At 48.0% G+C, this 18,626-nt stretch overlaps 1 protein-coding gene across 1 annotated transcript in view; it reads right to left on the bottom strand.

Moving 5' to 3' along the window:
* The window catches only part of LOC116755554 (protein-arginine deiminase type-4-like), a 58,411-nt gene extending 42,586 nt beyond the window's left edge, over positions 1-15,825 (bottom strand). The window contains 5 exon segments of the mRNA XM_032635165.1: positions 621-735; positions 2,206-2,273; positions 4,014-4,080; positions 5,625-5,805; positions 15,734-15,825. Coding sequence (XP_032491056.1) covers positions 621-735; positions 2,206-2,273; positions 4,014-4,080; positions 5,625-5,805; positions 15,734-15,825 — 523 coding nt within the window.
* Positions 15,826-18,626: the final 2,801 nt, after the last annotated feature.

Raw genomic sequence — 18,626 nt, 5'->3', positions numbered from 1 at the left:
GTGCCAGCAGGGACCCTGCGCCCAACTTGTGCCCCTAAACCTGCCCTGGTGTTGGGATGCCTGGGTTCAAATCCTGAGCCTGTGACTTACTAGCTGTGTGACCCAGAGCAAATTGCTTAACTTCCCCATACCTCAGTTTTTCCATCTGTAAAGTGGGGGTGAGGACCATACATACTTCTGAAACTTGAGCTGAAGGATCAAATGAGTTAAGAATTCTGAACTGGTCCGAGCAGTGCCCAGCCTATGGCAGGGGCTCAGGGCTGCTCTGGCATGAATTTGGGGGCTCTAGTCAGGCTTTCATTTTGAATTATTTTGGGCCCCAGGTTTGACCCAAGAGCAGAAGTTTGGGTTGGTTAACGGGCTGGGGATGGAAATTGGGCCCTGGAGGAGGTATTGGGAGACTGAGCGTTGCTCCCAGCTCTTCCCTGGCTGCTGTGTGACCTTGGGCAGGTTACTTGCCCTCTCAGGACCCCTGTCCATTCCTTCACCTACATAGCAGGCATGCTAAAAAGAACATGCTTCAAATAACCCTGGTTTCTGAGGGTTGTTACAAGGCTCAGGACAAAAGGCTTCACAAAAAGGCAATGCTCTATTCCCATTGGTTCTTGGGGGGTCTTTACCTTTGCTGTCAAGCTGGTCATCCTTGCAGTCCACAGTGGAAGATTTGGGATTGCCTCTGTCACAGTTCACTAGCAGGATGGCACCCTGCCCATGAGGGCCCCAGGTCCAGGTCCTCTGTGGACACCCAGCAGAGATGAGGCACACTTAGGAACCTGTGTATGCCCCTCCAACTCCTGGGAAAGCCCAGCCACCTTGCCCTAACACCTCGATAGCCTTTTGTGATTTACACATCTTGTTCCCACATCAGGTAATTTTTTGGTCCCAAGAGTGGATTTTTACCTGCCCCAAAAGTCATAAACAAATTCCACTCATCCACTTAAAAAAAGGAGCCCAAGACAGTAAAATTGATTTCAACAGCTTTTAAAAACTGTTGGATTAACAAACCAAACTGCACTAAATATTTGTGTCTAGACTCAAATCTAAATAGCTCCTCTTCTGAGAACTCTTAATTACTCCTTCACCAAAGTGTGGGCACTATTCTTAGCAGTTGGTTACTGTCTGCCCAAAGATGAAAGCAAATTGAGCAGCCCCTCCCAGCAGGAATCTAATAGTGATGACATCTTCTGTTTGTAGGAGAGCATTCTCCCCCGGGGAATGACTGTGTTTTGGGAGGCACCCAAGGATGAATTCCACTCCCAGAGCTGTAATTCTTCCCCCGACTTTTGACTGACCCCACAAAGGGATATTAATTTTTGACAGGTCATATCATCTTAACGTGCACACCAGCATATGGAGAATTCCCTGGCGGTCCAGTTAGGACTCGGTGCTTTCACTGCAGGGGGCACGGGTTCGATCCCTGGTTGGGGAAATACTATCCGGCAAGCCACGCAGTGTGGCCAAAATAATAAATAAATAAATAAATAAATAAAATACAGTGCCCACCAGCACAAAAATGTGCAGGCAGCTTTGGGGTTTCAGGGACACCCTGAGGTTTATCCATGGACCCCAGTTAAGACGATTCATCACCTGTGTACGACATCACCCTATATTTCTGCAACATACATTCCCTCCCCCCACCTGGCTCCTTCCCTCCTCTATCCCCTGCCTCTTTTCTTTATTATTCACCTCATGTGAACCTCTCCCACCAGTAGCTAAAGTCTAGTATAGGGGATTTTTTTTTTTTTTGGCTGAGCTTTGCGCTTGCGGGATCGTATTTCCCTGACCAGGAATCGAACCCGTGCCCCCTGCAGTGAAAGTGTGGAGTCCTAACCATTGGACCGCCATGGACTTCCCCATAGTATAGGGAATTTTTGAGCCAGAGTTGAGACCTGCCTGCAAATTTTCTCTCTGCTGTGCGTGAACTGGATGAGTCTAGTTTCCAGTTTGTGGGACAACACATTCTCTGAACCCACAATTATGAAAATCTAGTTTTGTAGAATAGATGGGACCTATGTAAACCAAAACGGTAATGGTATTCGTGATTTTAATGTTCTTTTTTTTCCTGTTCTTAAATTTGTTTCGTTTACTATTAACATGGGTACATGAGACAGACCGCTGTTCACCTCATCACCACCAGGGGGCGCGCTAGGAGAAGCCGGTGGAGTTACGGGAGCATTTGGGGTGCCGGACAAGGTCGAGCCATACCTGGTCCTTCCTGCCTCCGGTGGACTTCATTTTGCCAGTGCGAGTGAAGTCCGCGCTCAAGGAGATTTCTGAAATCCCGGGGAGTAAGAGGAGAGGGATAGTGAGGGTGCAAGGTGGGAGCACTCAGTCTGGTCCCAGATGGACAATCCTTTCCCCAGGAGACCTATCTGCACAAAGGCTTCTTTCTCACTGGTTCAGAGGAGACACAGGTTCTAAGACACCCCCATGTCTCCCAAGAAGAAATCTGGTTGCAATTCTGACAGCAGAGCCGGGGCTTCTAACCACACACATTCCCCTCTCATGGAGGACCTGCCACAGCTGTGATGCCAACCAGACCCTGCATGTCTGGCCATCCCCAAGGGTCTCAGAAAGAGTTCCCGGTCACCCCAATGGATGTATGGTACGAAGCCCCTGCAAGGACACCTTGCCAGGCTCTCAAAGGCCTCTGGCCCCAACTCCAGCCCCAGTGACTTTGGGGTAGGGGACACAGTGGTTATTCCAACCCCACCTGGCTCTTCGTTCTGTGTACCGTGACTGCACTGGGGACAAACCACAGCCCCAAACATACCCTGCTCTGTCCAAATGGCATGGCTGAGAAAGCATATGTTCGCTTCTGAATCCTTCCCCTCTCATCAGAGCGCATGACTATACGGTCATTCCAATGACATTGTGTAGCGACCCCATGAGCTCACAGAATGACCTAGATGACCTAGATGACATTTTAAACATATCCATAGCCATGTATTGATGTTGGGCCACAGAGCATAGCGCTTGGTGGCCAGAACTTCCTGGCTCCTTTGCTAACCAGCTGTGTAATCATGGGCAAGTCCCTTTACCTCTTGTACCTCAGTTTCTTCATCTGTAAAATGTGGTAATAATAGTGCCAATTTCATTGGATTGTTGTAAAGTCTTGGCACCCTGCCTGGCATAGAGTAAGTGCTATATAATAATAAAAACAACAATAATAATTATTATGAAAATGTGTATTAATGAAATAAATGAATGAAATTCATTAATGAAAAGAAACCTGGAGCTTTCACATGCTGTTCATATATTTAATGTATGTTTAAATAGTAATAATTATATTATGATACTATTGTCCAAGATGAGGTCAAGTTAAAAATATACTTTATTTAAAGAAGAATACTAAATAAATATGAGTACAAGCAGATCACTGATGTGGCAAAAATGGTGAAGATGGGATGTAAATAATGGAATTTGGGGAACACTGGTCTATATTATTGCGTAAAACAGTCTCAATGGGCTTCCCTGGTGGCGCAGTGGTTGAGAGTCCGCCTGCCGACGCAGGGGACACGGGTTTGTGCCCCGGTCTGGGAAGATCCCACATGCCGCGGAGCGGCTGGGCCCATGAGCCATGGCCGCTGAGCCTGCACGTCCGGAGCCTGTGCTCCGCAACGGGAGAGGCCACGACAGTGAGAGTCCCGCGTACCACAAAAAAAAAAAAAAAACAGTCTCATCATCTACTTTTTCTCATAAATATTTGAGGTTTCAAAAAGGTATAGAGACTCGTATGTTGAAAATCCACATACCACTTCCTAAGCTGAGAAAATATTGAGATGTAATTGAAGCTTCCTGCAAATGCCCTCTCTCCCCAGCTCTATTCGGGGTTCACTGACTGGGGAAGGAATACTTATGAACTACCAGATGCATGACTGGCTAGAAATTATCCTTTTCTCTGCTCAGTCTAAAGTAAGCTTCAGGGTGTAGTTTCTCCTGGAGAGATGCCTTGCATGGGTGTGTGTGTGGAGGGAGAGGGGTGGTGCTCCAAGGTCCCTGGTGTCACTTACCGACCCCGGTGATGTAGAGCAGGACTTCAACTGGAGTGGTCTCGGGTCCATAGTATGAAATCTGAACCTATAGGACAGAAGCCAACCACTAACGATTTCCCTTAGTCATTCAACAAACACTAACTGGCCTGCTATGAGCCAGCTCAGAGCAGGGTGCTGAGGAGACAAGGCTCAGGCTCCCAGCCTGTTAGGAACACCCCAGCTGGTGGGAGCGGAAGGGGAGCAAAACGCTCAGGTGACTATGGTGTACAGAAGAGGGTCCTTTGGGAGACCAGGGAGGCAGCGGCTTCCTCTGCCTGTATGGTGTCAGGAATTCAGCAGATGGGGATGTGGTGGAAGAGGCATTGGAGGGAGAGTGGCAACACCAACTCCCGCTGCCCAAGGTTAAAAATCCAGGAAGAATCCATCTGATTGGCCCAGCCTGGCCAGAGGAGGGCCGAGTGTCAGGAACCACACTTCTAAGCAAGATGACGGAGGGGAGTTCCCCAAAGCAAAACCAAAGAGCTGCCACCAGAAGAAGGGGAGCTCCTGAGGGTCGCACTGAGGTGTCTCGACCTGTACTGCAGATAGTGGGAATCCAGGGAAGTGTCACAGCCACTGTCACCTTGCATCTGGACCACAGCATCAGCCTCCTGACTGGTTGCCCTGCCCCCAGTCTGCTGCCTAGATCTAATTGACTCACTACACTGCAGCCAGTGGGTCTTTCTAACATACATATGTGGTCTTGTTACTCCTGGATGAAAGGTTGTCATTGGCTTCCTGTTGTCCTAAGAGAATGAGGTCTCTGATGCCAAACCCTCTAATAGTGGCTCCCTCTCTCCCTCACCTTCCCTTCTACCTTCCTTTCTTTCCATACAGCTCTTCCTCAGCTTCCCCAACACACATCTCACCCTCTCTTATCCAGAGTGTGCACACAGGCCACATCCCCTGTGTGGAGCTCTCGCTTCTCTTTTCCTCTCTTAAGCAGGTCATTGATACCATCCATCAGCTTGCCACTTCTCCCAGGAAGCTTTCTCTGATTGCACCCTTGCTGACCGGCTTTGATGCCCAAGGTCTGTATTCTTAGAGCAGGCAACAACTCTGCCCCAGGAGGTATCCCGCTTGGCCTGTCCTGCTGGGAACAAGAGGTTGTTGTCCCAGATCCCTGTGGGAATCCTGGGGGGTCCTGTTGAGTCCATCTATAGTCAATGCGGCTACAGTGGGTTGAATGGTGATTCCCCAAAAGATACATCCATGACCTAATCCCTGGATCCTGTGAATGTGACCCTATTTGGAAAAAAAGATCTTTGCAGATGTAATCAAGGATCTTGAAATGAGATCATCCTGTATTGTCCAGACAGGCCTTAAATCCAATGACAAGTGTCCTTATAAGAGTGAGGCAGAGGGAGATTTGACAGGTTGAGGAGGAGGTAATGGACCACGGAGGCAGAGATTGGAGCGATGTGGCCACAAGTCTAGGAATACCAGCTGCCACCAGAAGCTGGGAGAGACAAAGAACTGATTCTCCCCAGAGCCTGCAGAGGGGTGGGGCTCTGGGTCAATTGAGTGGCTGACCTGTTATGACCTGCTGACCTCCTCCTACACAACCCAGCCCACGGCTGCCACACTCACCTTCCGGTCACCTGTGCTATCGCTGGCAGCTCTCATCTTCAGGCTCACCTCCAGCCCAGGGTCCAGGGGCCACTTGGAGGAACCTGCGAGATTCTTCTTGGCTGGAGGGCGGTGGGCAACATCTACGACCACTCTTGGGGAAGCATTGATGCTAAAGGATGTGCAGTCCTTGGGGGCAGAGCTGTGGAAGAGACAGATGGGGAGGACAGGGGGACACGGTGAGGCAGTGCCTGGCCCACTACTGCTCTCCCCACTGTTCTTCCTTTCCCCACCAGTGTGGACACCAGAAGGCAGCCAGACTGACCCTGACCGTGGGAGTACGTACTGGTAGGTTGTCAGGAGGGAGTGAGAAACAGAAAGAAAATCCCCTGACCTGGAGAGGTTACACTTGAACTAGGAAAACACACACACACAGAGATGTATGTATAGAGTGATGTGCGTACCCGAGGTTTATATTACACACACACGCACACACAGCGCTGTACACATATGAAGAATCACACGAACAGTACAGACAGTACTCTGAAGGACCTTCCCTTACGAAACAACTGGATCATGGTTAGAATATATTTATTTATTTATTTATTTATTTTTGGCTGTGTTGGGTCTTCGTTTCTGTGCGAGGGCTTTCTCTAGTTGCGGCAAGCGGGGGCCACTCTTCATCGCGGTGCGCGGGCCTCTCACTATCGTGGCCTCTCGTTGGGGAGCACAGGCTCCAGACGCGCAGGCTCAGTAGGTGTGGCTCACGGGCCTAGCTGCTCTGCGGCTTGTGGGATCCTCCCAGACCAGGGCTCGAACCCGTGTCCCCTGCATCAGCAGGCAGATTCTCAACCACTGCGCCACCAGGGAAGTCCTAGAATATACTTTTCAAAGCATTGCTGAGATGTGAAAAGGGAAATTGCCAAGAATTCCCTTCTCTGCATACACACACACATACACACACACAGACACACACACAGACACACACACATCTCACTGTGGTTAAGAATACCAAAGACATGGGGCTTCCCTGGTGGCACAGTGGTTAAGAGTCCACCTGCCAATGCAGGGGACACGGGTTCGTGCCACGGTCCGGGAGGATCCCACATGCCACGGAGCGGCTGGGCCCGTGGGCCATGGCCGCTGAGGCTGCGCGTCTGGAGCCTGTGCTCCGCAACGGGAGAGGCCACAACAGTGAGAAGCCCGCGTACCGCAAAAAAAAAAAAAAAAAGAATACCAAAGACAAACAGATCTTAAAGGTATCCAGAAAGAAGAAAAGTCAGGTCACCTATAAAAGAAGAATAATTATCAATAGATGGAAAGTAGACTTCACAACAGCAGTAATGAAATCCAGAAGAGAGTTGAATAATATCTTCAAAGTATCTTGAAAAAGTAACTATTAGCGTAGAATTGTGTACGTAAAAAATTATATTTTAATAAAAACATTTTCAGATGAAGAGAAACTGATATTCTAAAACCAACACACTTTCACTAAAGCAACTTCTAAAGACATTCTTTAAGAAGAAGATACCTAATGTCAGAATCATCTGGATGCAAGAAACAATGGTGAACAAATAACATGGCAACTATTTTGGTAAATCTGAAAAATATTGTCTGTATAAAAAAATGTTTATAAAAATATCAACATTGTGAGATTAAAAAAAAGAGCAGAATGTAAACTGGGAGAGGTAATGAGAGTTAAAATGGTATGAGGTCTTCAACTGGAGAGAGAATTAAGATAGTGTTCACCAAAAGAATAGAAATGGAGTTCATAAATTTCTACACATGGAGAAAATGTAATAATTTTTTAAAAGAATGGATAATTCCATTCAAAAAGGTGATTACAGAGAAAAAGGCAACATAGAAAAGAATAGACAACTAAAAACTAAAAAGCAAATGGTAAAAGCAAACTCAAATATATAAATGATCAAAATAAATATAAATAATGTTACTAGTTAAAAGAGAGTTTGGGACTAGATAAAGAAATAAAATCCAGCTCCATGCTATTTATAAGAGATGAACCTAAAATACAAGGATCCAGGAAAGATGAAGTTTAAAAAAAAAAAGGAAAAAAGATACATTAAGCCAATATTAGCCAGAAGAGAGTTGGGATGGATATATTAATATCAGACAAAATTAATTTTTAGACAAAAACCACACTATTAGCATATAATTTACAATAGGAAGAAATACTATAAAATACCTAGGATAAACCTAACAAAAGATGTGTAAGGTTTTATGGAGAAAAATGATCAAACCTTATTGAAATCCATTAGAGAAGACCCCAATTAGAAGAAAGAAATACCATGAACATGGTTAGGAAGGCTTAATATCATCATGGTATGAATTCCCTCCAAATAGATTCATATGGTCAGAAAAATTCCAGGGTTTTACTTGAACTTGACAAGTTGATTCCAAGGTTTACTTGGAAAACCAAGGGGCTAAGATAGTCAAAGTACCTTGTAAGAAAAAGAAGCAAAAGGTGAGGGACTTGCTCTACCACGTATGACTTACTGTAAAGTCATGGATTGCATTGTAATGGCTTAGGTAAAGAAAATGACAGATGCAACTTAAGAGAGATTCTACTTGATCTATGACAGAGGTGGTCTTGCAAATAACTGGGGAAAGTGAAGAGTGTGTAATAAACGGTGCTGGGACAATTGCTTATCCATATGGAAAATGAATACATTGAATAAGTAATTAAAATGATCCCATCCTCACACCATATACTAAAGACTTAAGAAAGACAGAATTTTGCATCTTTTTAAAAAAAAAGCTCATTTTCTAGAGAAGTTTTAGGTTCACAGCAAAATTGAGAGGAAGGTACAGAGATTTCCCACGTATCTCCTGCCCCAACTCATGTATAGCCTCCCCTATTATCAACCTCTTTCCCCAGAGTGGTACATTCATTAGAATCGATGACCCTACATTGACACATAATTATCACCCAAAGTCCACAGTCTACATTAGGGTTCCCTCTTGGTGTTTTACATTCTGTGGATTTGGACAAATGTGTAATGACATATATCCACCATTATAGTACCATATCAAGTAGTTTCACTGCCATAAAAATCCTCTGTGCCGCATCTAAAGACGAGTTGGCTATATCTATGCGTGGCCGTTTCTGGTCTCTATTCTATTCCATTGTTTCCTTTGCTAATACCACATTGTCTTGATTGCTGTAGCTTTACAGTCTTTAAGTCTTTTTCTAAAAATAATTTTTATTCGGGTATAGTTGATTTACTTTACAGTAAGTCTTGAAGTCAGGTAGTGTCAGTCCTCCAACTTGTTCTTCTTCAATATTCTGTTGGCTATTCTGGGGTTTTTTGTTTGTTTTGTTTTCTTTGTTTTGTGTCTCCATATAAACTTTAGAATCAGTTTGTTGATATCCACAAAATAACTTGATGGGATTTTTTTTTTTTTTTTTTTTTTTTTTTTTTTTTTTTTTGCGGTTCCGGACGCGCAGGCTCAGCGTCCATGGCTCACGGGCCCAGCCGCTCCGCGGCATGTGGGATCTTCCCGGACCGGGGCACGAACCCGTGTCCCCTGCATCAGCAGGCGGACTCTCAACCACTGCGCCACCAGGGAAGCCAACTTGATGGGATTTTGATTGGGATTGCCCTGAATCTACAGATCAAGTTGGGAAGAACTGACAATATTGAGTTTTCCTACCCATGAACATGAAATAGCTCTCCATTTTTTTACTTCTTCTTTAATATCTTTCATCAGAGTTTTGAAGTTTTTCTTGTACAGACTTTATACATATTTTGTTAGATTTATACCTAAGTATTTAATTTGGGAGGGGTCAAATGTAAATGGCATTGTGTTTTTAATTTCAAATTCCATTTGTTCATTGTTGGTATACAGGAAAGCAATTGACTGTGTCCTGCAGCATTGCTATAGTTGCTTATTAGTTCCAGAAGTTTTTTTGTCAGTTCTTTGAGTTTTTCTACATAGATGATCATGTCATAGGTGAACAAAAAAAGTTTATTTCTTCTCAGTAGGTATCCCTTTTGTTTCCTTTTCTAGTCTTAACCATTAGCTAGGACTTTCCATATTGTGTTGAAAAACAGTGGGAGAGGGAACACATTTGCCTTGTTCTTGACTTTAGTGGAAAACTTCAAGCTTCTCACCATTAAGTGTGATGTGAGCTTTAAGTCTTTTGTAGATATTCTCTTTTTTTTTTTTTTTTTTTTTGCAGTATACGGCCTCTCACTGTTGTGGCCTCCCCCGTTACGGAGCACAGGTTCCGGACGCGCAGGCTCAGCGGCCATGGCTCACGGGCCCAGCCGCTCCGCGGCATGTGGGATCTTCCCAGACCGGGGCACGAACCCGTGTCCCCTGCATCGGCAGGCGGACTCTCAACCACTGCGCCACCAGGGAAGCCCTTGTAGATATTCTTTATCAAGTTGAAGAAGATCTCCTCTATGCTTAGTTTACTGAGACTTTTTATCATGAATGAGCATTTGTATCTTTCAAAAGTTGTTGGAGACATCTTAATGCCCGTAATTAAATAAGACACAAAATCCATAAACAAGAAAGAAAAGATTGATAAATTCAACTAGATGAAAATAAATAACTTCTATTCATCAAAAGACTCTATACAGTGAAAAAGCAAGCATAATCTGAGAAGAAGATATTCACAGCATAAAACCTACAAAGCCTTAGCATCCGTAATATTTAAAGAGCTTAGGTTACTCAACATGAAAAAGACAAACGACTCAATTAAAAAAAAAAAAAAAGCCCAGGGCAAAAGATACAAACAGGCCTTCACAGAAATTGAAACCCAAGTGGATGATAAACATCTAAAGAGGAGTTCCACCTCACTAATAACTAAGGAAATGAAATATTAAAGCCTTGAGACAGGGTTTACACCTATTTGTTTGGTAAAAAACAACATCGTAGACTATATGGTTCAATGGCAACTTTAACATACCGCTCATGGGAGTGTCAAGTTAAGCATTTTGTAAAAGAACTTGCTGTTATCTTGTAAAGTCAAACATTAGCCCACCCCAAACCCAGCAATTCCACTCTTGGAGAATCTTTTGCACATGTACACCAGGAGACACTTTCAAGGATGTTCAGAGCAGCCCTTTCTGTGACAGTGAATGACCCACAGACAGTGAAATCCTCACAGACAGGGCTAATAAATTGGAGCAGATTCAAACCATAGTGGAAACAACTTAGAGAGGCAGCCCTCACTCCATAATGTCACAAGACATGGATTTTATGATTACACTTTTCATTTTTATTTTTGTAATAAAGTTCTTTGTCTCCATATTAAAAGCTGTAGGTATCCCTTATAGAGAATTAGGGAAATACGGGAAAAGTACGTGGCAGGCAGGCTTCTGAGATGTCTCCAATAATCCCCACCTCTGGTGTTCATGCCCTTGTGTGACTCCCTCCCCTTGAGTGTAGGAAGTCTCCCCAGAGACTTCCTTTCAACCGACGGAAAATGGCAAAAGTGATGGGCTGTTACAAAAGACCTCTTTCCCCACCTCTTTTTCTTTCTCTCTCCTCTCTCTCTCTCTCTCTCTCTCTCTCTCTCTCACCTTCACTCACCTTGATGAAGCCAGCTGCCATGCTGTGAGCTATGGAGAGGCCCACATGGCAGGGAACTGGGAGAGGCTTCCTGCCAGCCACGTGAAGGGAACTGAGGGCCTCAGTCCACAAGCCCACGAGGAGCACAATTCTGCAAGAGCCACATGACTGAGCTTGGACGCAGGGCTGCCCTGGTCAAGCCTCAACGTGACTTTAGCCCCGCTGACACCTTGATTGCAGCCTTTGAGCCCCCAGGGCAGAGGGCCCAACTAAGCCACACTGGATCCTGACCCACAGAAACTGTGAGATCATAAACGCTATTGTTTTGAGCCAGCACGTTTTAGGGCAACTTGTTACATGGTGATAGATAACCAATACAGCATCAGTCCTTGACAAAGACACCATTCCACTTGTGCTAAACTCTAACAGCAGGTGTCCCTGTGTGCTCCCTGGTGCAGGCGCTGGCTTTCCCACCTGCCCCCAACTGCTCCCAGCACAATAGTGGCCGGGTAGCAGGATGGCTGGGTCGTCGTCCCTGGGAGGCACTGACTGTCTGGGTCGGGGAGACAGCCAGGGTCAATGTGGACGAAGTATACAAACTATGCCTGCCACCACATCGAATAGCCCAGGGGCCAGTCTGTCTACACCAGCTGGCTACGGCACGTGCCTGTGGATGCGGTGTCTGCAGCCGGCTGGGGCTCTTTGTGATCAGACACTTGCCTGCAGACTAGCAGGGACGCAGGGGCTCAGCTGCCCATGGGAAACCTCTCCCAGGCCAGCCCGGGAACAGCAGGCAGCCTCAAAGAGCTGGAGAGTGGCGATGGGCTTGGGCCACTTCTGATAGGCTGTGTGACCTTGGCCTAGGCACTGACCCTCTCTGGTCTCAGTTTCTTTCTCTGTAAAATGGGAACAATGTTTACTACGATGATGCTTTCTACGATGTTGTGCAGACTGAAGGGCCCATGTGTGGTGCTCGGCCCTCTTCAGTAGCTAGGTAATAATATCAGAAATGAAGGGATATCATGGTAACAGTAATAATAAGGAATGCATGGCCCTTGCTGGAGGACAGTTCACGTCCAAGGGATGGTACAGCAGAACCAGTGCCCCTCTGCTCAAGTGCCTCAGTTGACCCTACACCTCCCTGTGGCCAAACCAAAACCTAAGAAAGGCCCTGGTTTCTCTGCCAAAGCCCGGAGGCTCCTTCCCTGCTCCATGCGCAGCTGTTTGCCTTCAGGCTCACAAAGCCGGGGTGGAAAGCCAGGCGTCCCCAGCCGCCCAGGTGCTGTGGCAGGAGGACGGGGATGGGAGAGGGACACGCCATGTGTCTGTTACAACAGGAGAACTAGAAAGCGGCTCAAAGAACAAGGGGGAGACAGAGACAGTGGGGGACAAAGCAGGACGCGGGACCTGCCTGTGGGGCGGTTCCCCTCGGCTCGCTCCGCCTGGCATGGCTTCCTCTCCAGAACCCAGAGAAGGGCGTGGACAGATGCCACCTGCTGGGGCTCTACAGCCATCCCATCCTCTCTGCCAGATGCGAAGCCAAGGCTCAGAGAGGTGAGGCCCTGCTGGGAAGTGGCACCACTGGGATTTGATTTAGGATGTTTTCCAGACCCTCTCAGGTCCCAAACAAGGGACTTTCATAAACACACAAGGGTTTTTACTGTGTTGGGGGCTGGGGGACCCGTGTGTGCTATTATAAGATAACCCAGAGCTGAATCTTCTAGTCACTTCCAATAGCCTCCATAGAGGCAGCACCAAGAACTTGAGCCCCAGACAAATGACATCATTCCTTCAGCTCCTGCATCTAACATTTCCTTACAACGACCACCAGATGGGCAGCAGCGTCTGCAACACTCTCACGTTCAACAACACATGCAATCCTTACGGAAAAGGGGGACCACTCTGCCAGACTCTTGGCATGCATTGTATAATTTAATCCTCACTGCAACTCAGCAGGGTGGGTGTTAATTTCCCCATCTTACAGATGAGTAAACTGAGGCTCAGAGACACTAACAATCTTGCCCTGCTCCCCACTGTCACACTGAGTGGTTTCCTGTTGAGAAGGAGGCGCCAGAGGAAAAGGAGTACCCCAGTGATTGCAGCTCCAGAATGCCCACGGTCCTCCGTGGTTGCCACCTCCTGGAACTCACCCCCCCACCCCTTCTGGATCTCTCAAGCCCTCTGGAAGCTCTACCAGCCAGGCAGCAGTGCCTAGCAAGGCCAGACCCACAGCACTGGGAGGCAGTGTGTGCTGGGGAAGCAGAGGGAGTTTGGGGGTCAGACAGCCCTGGGTTCAAATCTCCTGGCTTGGACACCTTTAATTTGGGTGACCTTGGGTAGGTGTTTTCACCTCTTGAGGCCTCAGTTTACTCCTCTCTAAAATGGGCATGCCAATAGTGTTTACCTTGCAGAATTTCTGTGAGGATTAGAAACCAGGAACAGAAGGGCCTGGCACGTGGTAGCTGGAGTCAAGATCCCTCCCTGACTCCAGCTGCAAGCATCACAGAAAGCCCTCGACAGGTTTCAATATTCATCTCAGGTCAGCGGAATTTTGTTTGAATATAATCAGTATATTTCCCATTGCAGACAAAGTACTTTCCAAACTCAGAATGAAAATCATAAGCAGAGCTTGTCAGAGCAGCTCTGGAAAGGCACCCATAGCCTGTGGTCTGTTCCTCTACAACCTTGTCTTTCTAAGCCCTGGGACCTCTGAGTCCAGCTGCAGGGACACAGCTTGAACAGAGGTACGGAAGCTTGTGCTGGGAGGGGGTCAAGGAAGCAGTGCTGGGGAGGGGGTGTTGCCAAGCCCATCTGTGGTTTTGGAAGGGAATTCAGGCCGAGTGAGGGTGGTGGCTGCATAGGACATGGGTGCTGGCAGGGAGCTGCTGTGAAGGGCAGGCAAGAAGTGACAGGAAGGGCTGGTCCGGGGATGGAGCGGGAGAGAGGAGGGTCCCAGAGCCAGGCTGCCTGAGTTTCAATCCTGGCTCCCTTACTAACTAGCTGTGTGGCTTCAGTGGGTTACTCAACTTCTCAGAGCCTCAGCTTTCCCTTCTGCAAAATGGGAATTACAGCACTGCCTACCTCATAAGGGGGCTGAATGAGTTGTGTGTACCAAGTGTGATGTGAATATCAGCCATTATTGTGTGAGAAACCATACATCACAAGGGCGCTTGAATACAGGGCTCAATACCTCACTAATGGAAGGGGTGTCTCCTGGGAGTCGGGTGGCCTCAGATGACCGTCAGCCTCTTCTTCCTCTACTCCTCACCCTCTCAGTCTCTGCTGTTCTCCTACTGCTGGCTGGGGGCTGGAAGCGAGCGACACTTCCAAGGAAATGTGCCAGACACTCCTGTGGGCACCATTCTAGGACCACAGATGCTCAGCCTGGAGCATCTGTGGAAGATCAGATGGAGGAAGCCAGGGGCTGCCACTACTATTACTGACAACAGCAATGACCCCAACCATGCCCACCAAGAGCGTTCCTAGACCATCTTGTTTAACCAGAGCCTGGCACAGGGCTTGGACATAATAGGTATTCAATCGGTATTTGTTGAATGAGTGAATTAATGGATGAACGAATGAACAACTACCAGGGGTAGGCCCAGCACTGTGCTGAGTACTTAACAAACATTTTTATGTTTTTCACATTTAATCCCTACAAGCACCCTACGAAGTGGGTATAATCCCCATTTCACAGATGAGGAAACTGAGGCTCAGTTGCCCAAGGCAGCCCAGCTAGCCAATAGCAGGGCCTGGTCTCCTCCTCGGCCTCTCCATGCCACAGCCTGTCTCATCACACCCACGCTATTACCCACCCACGGAGGGAGGCTTGGCTGAGAGGTGTAGGGCAACAAACTGCAGGGGGATCCAGGTCTGGGCTATGAAGTCCAGGGTCCAGCCTTGCTTCCAGGGCACACTTGCTGTGTGACCTTAGGTAAGTCACAGACCCTCTCTGAGCTCCCATTGCCTCAATGGTGAAAGGATATGGTCCTGTTTGCCCTATAATAATGCATTTGTGTTGGGCTTCCCTGGTGGCGCAGTGGTTGAGAATCTGCCTGCCAATGCAGGGGACATGAGTTCGAGCCCTGGTCTGGGAGGATCCCACATGCCACGGAGCAACTAGGCCCGTGAGCCACAACTACTGAGCCTGCGCGTCTGGAGCCTGTGCTCCGCAACAAGAGAGGCCGCAATAGTGAGAGGCCCGCGCACAGTGATGACGAGTGGCCCCTGCTTGCCACAACTGGAGAAAGCCCTCGCACAGAAATGAAGACCCAACACAGCAAAAATAAATAAATTAATTAATAAACTCCTGCCCCCAACATCATCTTTAAAAAAAATAAAAAAATAAAAATAATGCATTTGTGGTGAGGCCCTGGGGAAGACCCACTTGTTCATGGCAATGAACTCACTGCCTTGAGTCCACGCACATCCCAGGGCCACTCAGGTGTTAGCTCTCTAGCTTCTCCCCTGCCGGTGGCTGCAGAGGCTGGAGCCTGAAGCTTGAGGCAAGCACACGTCTTGTGTCAACAGAACCTGCTCATCCAGCATCACCAGACCTGCCCCCCAACCCCAGAATGTCCCCTGCTCACCCATAGACATCCAGCTGAGTCTTGGTGCCCAGCACACACACAGCATAGGTGGGCTGCTCTGGGGCCACATGGATCACTGTACCCTGGGCCATCATCTGGCCAGCTCGTCCCTCTGGCTGTAGAAAGCCACAGGGCTGGTTCGTTCACAGCGCCCAGTGCCCAGTGGAGGCCATGAGTCAGCACCTGTGGTTTGTGGCCCAGCCCCTCCCCACTCAGGTCCCTGGCATGTCTTCTCAGCCCCTCCTCTGCCCTGGAGCTTCCCCCTCAGACCAGGACCCTGTTTGGTGTTGATGCCAGAATCAGTGGCAGCCTGGATCGTTAGTTTCCTGGGAAAAGCCGAGGGATCAGGAAGCCTGGGGGTAGGGGTGCAATTCTGAGGCCTCATGCCCACTGCCCCATCCCTGCCTGGGACCATGAACTCCTGGATTCATCCAACCTTGCTTCACTGTGCCAAACAGGGTATCAGAGAGGAGAAGGCAAGAAAAGTGGGGAGGCTGAGAGATTTTAGGCACAAGGTCACAGTCCGGGCTGCACATTCAAAGACTGATCTGGCTCGGGCCAGGTCTCCCCAGGCTGGGTCACCCACGTGACATCCCACGCTTCTGTATTTTCTGTGTGCCGGGCACCTTTCTCTGGCCGTCTTGTGGAATAACTCACTAAGGCAAGCCTGTGAGGTAGGTACTATTATAATTCCCTCGGTTCATTCTCAGCATCTCTCTGAGGTCAGTACAATTATTATCCCCAATTTCCAGAAGAAGAAACTGAGGCACAGAGAGGTTACACAGCTAGAAAGCAGTAGAGCCAGGATTTGAACCAAAGGCATCCTGCTCTTGGGGGTATGAGATGTATCAGCTGCCTGTCCACGTGACATGAGCTTTTCAGACTTTAACACATCTACTTCTTACGGCAGTACAAGGTCTGTATGGGCTTGTTATTACTACCCATTTAACAGGAGGGAAAACAGAGGTGCAGAGAAGAAAGGTGATGGGCCCAAGGCACCATAGCTAGTATGTGGCAGAGCTTGAAGCCAGAGTTCCCTGCACACGTGGGAACGCTCACTCAGCCACAGAGCCATGGGTGTGGGCCACTGGTGCTAGGCGCTTCCTGCTAGTCGGGTGATGGGTGAGGGGTTGGAGGGACAAGTCCCAGAGGGAACACCCAGAGGAGGCGCGCACAGGGATCTGGAGTGAACAGCATGTGTCTTGGGGGTTGGAGATTGCATGTGTGTTTTTTGTTTTCTCCGGCTTTGAAACAAGGCATTTGCCTCGTTAATTAAGAGCCAGGCTGTGGGATTAGACAGGTCTGAGTTCCAATCCTGCTTCATACCAACGTCCCCATGAAGTGGGTCCTACCACAATGCTCACATTATAGTGAGGCTTCAAAACATGAATTGGGGTTGGGGAGACTCAATTCAGTCCATAGCACTGCGGGACGTGAAGGCTGTTTACAGATTTTCTGTATCATGAACCACTCTGTGGTGCCTTCGTTGTGCCCGTGTCTGTGGTTACCGGCAGGGACTTTGTGGGTTTACCTTTGTCTCTCTTTATTCTCTTGCAGAGCATTTGCTTCTTTTCCTGAAATTTGCCACAGCTTGTCATTGTGTGTGTGTGTGTGTGTGTGTGTGTTTAAATGTCTGTGCCCCAACTAGGCGTGAGAGCAGGGCCTTTGCCAGTTTCAGCTGCACCCTCAGTGCCTAGAGCAGCTCCTGACTTGTAGTAGGTGCTCACTAAACCCTTGTGGCTGAAGACCGTGGTGTTCTCCAGCACCCAGCACCCAGCCCAGCACTTGACCCACGGTGGGACCCCTGAGGGCAGTTTCCTGTGAGAACCTGGCCTGGCCCTGGGCTGGCCGTTACCCTCACAGAAGACATTACCCTTTCAGAGCCTGAAGGGGGCTTTGGGGTTTGGGAAGCAAATCCTCTTGCACATGAGGGCATCTGGCTCAGAATCCAGGCCAGAAACCCCAGAGGAAGGGGCCCTCTCTTTCTGCTGAAAGGCAGAAACACCAGCCCAGCTGCTCGCCAGGAGGAAGCCAGGTTGTGCTGAGGGTTGCCTGATGCTCTCTGGGCGTTTGGGGCCAGGTCACTGGGCACCTGAACTGATGCCCCAGTGACCAGCCTGGCTATCCTCCTCCAGGTGATTGTGATGACATCATTCTGGGCAAAGGAACTGGCATCAGGGATCGTTCCCAGAGGCTGCGGGACTGAGTATGCTGCACAGTTGTGCTTGGAGGAGATGGCCGGGCCATTCCTTGAGTGTTCTTCATACATAGATAACGCTCAGCTTCATTTATTTAGCTCTTCACCCAACAAATATTCATCCAATGCCTCTCAAGTCCCTGGCGCTCTCTTAGAGGCTAATTAGGCTTTGTCTAAAACAGATTTACAAGGACTAAGATGATAACAGAGACTCCCATCTATTAGACATCCACCATGTGCCACACTTGCCACCAGGTCCTTGGGCTCTATTCTTTCTTTCTTTCTTTTTTAATATTTATTTACTTATTTATGTGGTTGCACCAGGTCTTTTTTTTTAAAAAAACAGTTTTTATTGCATACATTTGTATACTATTTTTTAAAAATAAAATTATTTATTTATTTATTTATGGCTGCATTGGGTCTTCATTGCTGCATGCGGGCTTTCTCTAGTTGTGGTGAGAGGGGGCTACTCTTCATTGCAGTGCGCAGGCTTCTCATTGTGGGGGCTTCTCTTGTTGTGGAGCACGGGCTCTAGGCACGCAGGCTTCAGTAGTTGTGACATGCGGGCTCAGTAGTTGTGGCGCACGGGTTTAGTTGCTTTGCGGCATGTGGGATCTTCCTGGACCAGGGATTGAACCTGTGTTCCCTGCATTGGCAGGAAGTTTCTTTTTTTTTTTTTTTTTTTTAATTTTCTTC

This window comes from Phocoena sinus, chromosome 1, assembly GCF_008692025.1.
Source record: "Phocoena sinus isolate mPhoSin1 chromosome 1, mPhoSin1.pri, whole genome shotgun sequence".
NCBI classification, from domain to species: Eukaryota; Metazoa; Chordata; class Mammalia; order Artiodactyla; family Phocoenidae; genus Phocoena; species Phocoena sinus.
Note: the sequence above shows the minus strand (reverse complement) of the source record. Positions and strands in the feature narration are given on the sequence as shown.